Source organism: Aristolochia californica, unplaced genomic scaffold, assembly GCF_029961685.1.
Source record: "Aristolochia californica isolate CCGP_79_NKW_82.1479 unplaced genomic scaffold, dmAriCali1.0.hap1 SCAF_5, whole genome shotgun sequence".
In the NCBI taxonomy this organism is placed as follows: domain Eukaryota; kingdom Viridiplantae; phylum Streptophyta; class Magnoliopsida; order Piperales; family Aristolochiaceae; genus Aristolochia; species Aristolochia californica.
In genome coordinates this window covers 28796756-28800648 of record NW_027182214.1, presented here as the reverse complement: position 1 = coordinate 28800648, position 3893 = coordinate 28796756, and the positions used below count along the sequence as shown (strand labels likewise).

Sequence of the window (3893 nt, the reverse complement as noted above, 5' to 3'; positions counted from 1 at the left end):
GAAAAAACTCTTTCTTATAAAATTCGGAGCTATTAGGGTTGAATTAGTGGAATTTTCCCCAACTTGGATAACAAAACTTTTGTGTTCATTTGTATTGTGTGAATAAATTTTCTTTACTAATATTTTTTTATCTTTAAATTCTTTCCATACATAAAATCTAAAATTTTTCATTTTGTAGTGATCTATTTGCCTTTTTTCTATTTTTTTTGTTTACCAGATGAAGGGAAAGTCAAAATTCAAGTTTTGATTTACGAAAAAAGTATACATCTTAAAAGGAAATGCACAATGCACAAATATAGAGAGAGATAATTCCAAAAAGTGTTTGTAATTTTTAGGGATTGTATACTCTTTTTAGTTTTTATATATCAGGTTCTGCAATCGTCGGGAAATGGGGGAGGCGGGGGAATTTTAACTGAGTGTGACTCCCAATGCATAAGTCATTCCTTAGAAAAATATAGCCCGTTACGCATGATAAATCTCTTTACAATCATCTATGATCGTTAGGTCAGCTTTTTGTAAATGGGCAATATAATGACATGTTTCACTCGGGTAAATATCCCACCGAACGTTCACTTGGGAATTTAATGTTATTATCTTTAAATGGTTTGGATCCATAGGTCATTTTCATCTTCAACATGTTTCAAGCATGCATATCCATTTTTTAAAACATGTGTAGAAAAATCTCTTTCTTATAAAATTCAGAGCTATTAGGTTGAACTAGTGGAATTTTCCCAAACTTGAATAACTAAACTTTTGTGTTCATTTGTGGTGTGTGAACAAATTTTTTTTACTTACATTTTTTATTTCTTTAAATTCTTTTGATATATAAACTCTAAAATTTTCATTTTGTTGTGATCTATTTGCCTTTTATCTCTTTTTTTGTTTATGAGATGAAGGGAAAGTGAAAACTCAAGTTTTGATTTAAGAAAGAAGTATACATCTAAAATGGAAACGCACAATGCAAAAATTTGGAGAGAGATAATTCCAAAAAGTGTCTGTAATTTTTAGGGATTGTAAACTTTTTTTAGTTTTTATATATCAGGTTTTGCAATTGTTGGGAATAGGGGAAGTCGAGGGTTTTTTAACTGAGTGTTGATGTTATGGTCCCGGATATGAGACAAGGTTTCTTTGGAAGGATCTGGGATCTGCCACGGGTTTTGGGTCTTTCAAGCATTACCGGAGGGGTAGTAGCAAGACATTGGGAAGACGAAAACAAAAGATCAAGCCTAAGGGAAGCCTGAAAACCCTAGAGCTCGTTGAGGAGAACTCTAAGCCTCTTTACGCTAGATTTTACCTAATTCATAATACTTCAATGCTTCATTTTCTCATTACTCCTACCCTTTAAATAGGGTTCACCCTGTTAGGGTTTAATAAAATATTACAAAAATATCCCTTTTAATAAATAATTCCAAAAATTCCCCTATGACCTAAAACTGAAATAAAATAAAGTAAATTAAATAAAACAACTAAAATAATAATTTTATTGTGTGCATAACATTACACCCCCTGGAAGAACGAGCTTGTCCTCAAGCTCGGAAGAAGGGTCTGTATGCCGCGCCTCCACCTGTGCCCAAGTAGCATCCGCGATCGCTATGGTTGCCCTCTGGATGCCAAAAAACTGGAGCATCCACCTAGAGAAAGATTTTTTTTTTAACTGTAGGAAAGCGTGCCGAATGTCGCTACATCTCACCCAACAGCAACGCTGCCCTCCCTCAGTCCTAGACTGGTGTGAAAGAGCCCCTCACGGCGGCCTCCAACCCTTTTGGCAAAGTTGCACTTCCTACCCATTACCAGCATTGCAGCAACAACATCATGACCAGCCCCCTGGGAAGGAGTAGACTCAGCAGCACTGACCCCCTCCACTTGCTGCACCAGGAAACAGTAACAGACCATGTACCCTTAGCTGCTGGCTTACTAATCTTAGATGCAGGAACTTCATCATCACCAGAATCTCAGATTCAGAGCTGCTAACTGGTTTTGTGTTCTTCAAGTTTCCAGTAAATCCATTTTAGGAGACAACATAGGATGTTTTCTTTGAAAGAACAGCAACTTTAGCAACAACCTCCTCTACTTCGGATTCAGACAAACTATCCTCTACGCTGCTTGTCTCTTGCTTCGTATTAGGCACAACTTCAAAAATAGGTTTTCCTTTCTTGCTACCCTTCTGCACCTGAATTGCAGCCTCTACTTCTCGTTTATGCTTTTTGGCAGTAACCTGTTTCTCAAGTGCTGCCTCTGCTTCCCTCTTACTCTTCTTTGCAGATATTGCTGGAGAAACTTCCATGGGAGTTGCAGCAACATTTGCAAAAGAACCCTTCAGACGTTTCTCCTTGCTTGCCCGTGCAGGAATTCTTCCAAGCTCACCTCCCGACATGCCATTCCTAGCACTAACATTTGGGGCCTTGAAAACAAAATCGTATTTTCCATACGCAAGTCCATACTGAGAGCCAACAATTTTTCCATTGAAGAATGCATGCAAGACATGTCCACTTGAGGTCACCCTCAGTGTCATTTCGTTGTTGAAGATTGGATTGCTCTTATCATTCCGCACAGGAGTCATGTACCACAAATAGTCACTGGCATCACCGGTGACTGTGATTTGGTCAATGAGACGAGAGGCTGTGAAAGAATCACAGCCAGCCCAGCCTTTAAGAACCTCAGCTAGACGTTCAGGTCTCCACACCCACCTCAATTTCTCAGGCTGATTCGTTGCCATGTTAGGCTGCTTGACCTTTACTGAAGTCGGAGTGCTTACCTTTGCTGTGTTGTATACTTCTGCGGAGCAATCGAGCAAAATGCTAACAGACCATGCAGGTACCAAGTATTGGTTTCCATGGAAAATGATGGTGGCATCAGTTGTGGTGTTCACATTGCACAAGAAAGCCACTAAAGAACCTTCTTCAATGGACACAGTGGCAGCAACTCCATTGCCTATGTCAGTGGTTACATTATCACTGTGAGTGAGAACTCTCTCCCTAGACGGAATGACTGCATGAAGTTGCTTCAAGTGACCCCATATAGGCTGATTCAAGTGACCGTATTCATCAAGGGGTGCATCATAGTCATAGGATGTGGAGATATATGGACCTCCTGCTGTTTGCCCAAAGTTTGTGCCACCATGGTACATGTAATAGTTTTGGAAGACTCCACCAGTCTGGAAGACCCTTGCCACAACGAAAGCCACATCTGCCGCCCTCCTGTGTGGGTCAATCTCTCCCCAAGCCTTGAACCAGCCAGTCCACTTCTCAGTCCACATTTTCGGAGTGAATTTGTCACAATACCATCCATTGCAAGTGTTGATCATTGGAACAGCAGGATCTGCTTGCTGGCACATAATCCATGGGATGCCTATATCAAATGAGTTAGCCATGGATGCACACCACTGAAGATACTTCTTCCCAGTTTCTCCGTAGTATGTCTGAACGTTTCTGTATTCGTTCTGAATTTGAGCAAGAATGATGAGACCTCCTTGTGAAACTAACAGTTCTTCTTGCTTCACCATGTCCACTATCAAAGTGGTGAAGTTTTGCATTTCGTTCTTGAACATCTCATTGTCTGTTCTAAGCACCATACCAGGCATTTGATGCAGCCAAGAATTAAGCCCAACATTGTCAAAGAGATCCAGAACAAACTCACTACTGCTGGTCCCAACAATAGAAAAACAATTCATCCACAGAATTATCTCAACCCTGCTCTGGATACCCAACAAAAGTTTATCACCAACAGGCACTGGTTGAATAATTTTGACTAACAGTGGACGAGCATCATACAATTCATCCAAAAAAATTAACACAATAGTTTTAAAGGGATTGTTACTGCTGGAACAATGACCAAAAACAGCCACTCTGATGTAGTGTATATCCACAACTAAATAATTCGTCCCAGCAAAATGG

The 3893-nt window shown here is 39.9% G+C and overlaps 1 protein-coding gene across 1 annotated transcript; it reads right to left on the bottom strand.

Moving 5' to 3' along the window:
* Positions 1-1480: 1480 nt before the first annotated feature.
* On the bottom strand, positions 1481-3586 carry LOC137965282 (beta-galactosidase 15-like). The gene is made up of 4 exons (XM_068811611.1): positions 2045-3586; positions 1916-1984; positions 1691-1866; positions 1481-1631 (listed from the first exon to the last, which is right to left on the bottom strand). Exons 1-4 carry the CDS (start codon positions 3578-3580, stop codon positions 1481-1483), a joined length of 1932 nt encoding a protein of 643 aa, XP_068667712.1. The 5' UTR covers positions 3581-3586.
* Positions 3587-3893: the final 307 nt, after the last annotated feature.

Excerpts from the sequence above, each read along its gene's own strand:
- LOC137965282 (XM_068811611.1), bottom strand. The coding sequence starts at position 3,580 with ATGCCTGGTATGGTGCTTAGAACAGACAATGAGATGTTCAAGAACGAA. Across the intron at positions 1,985-2,044 it reads AGGTTGTTGCTAAAGTTGCT|AACACAAAACCAGTTAGCAG; the intron begins GTTCTTTCAAAG and ends GGAAACTTGAAG. Across the intron at positions 1,867-1,915 it reads AGTTCCTGCATCTAAGATTA|CAAGTGGAGGGGGTCAGTGC; the intron begins GTAAGCCAGCAG and ends TTCCTGGTGCAG.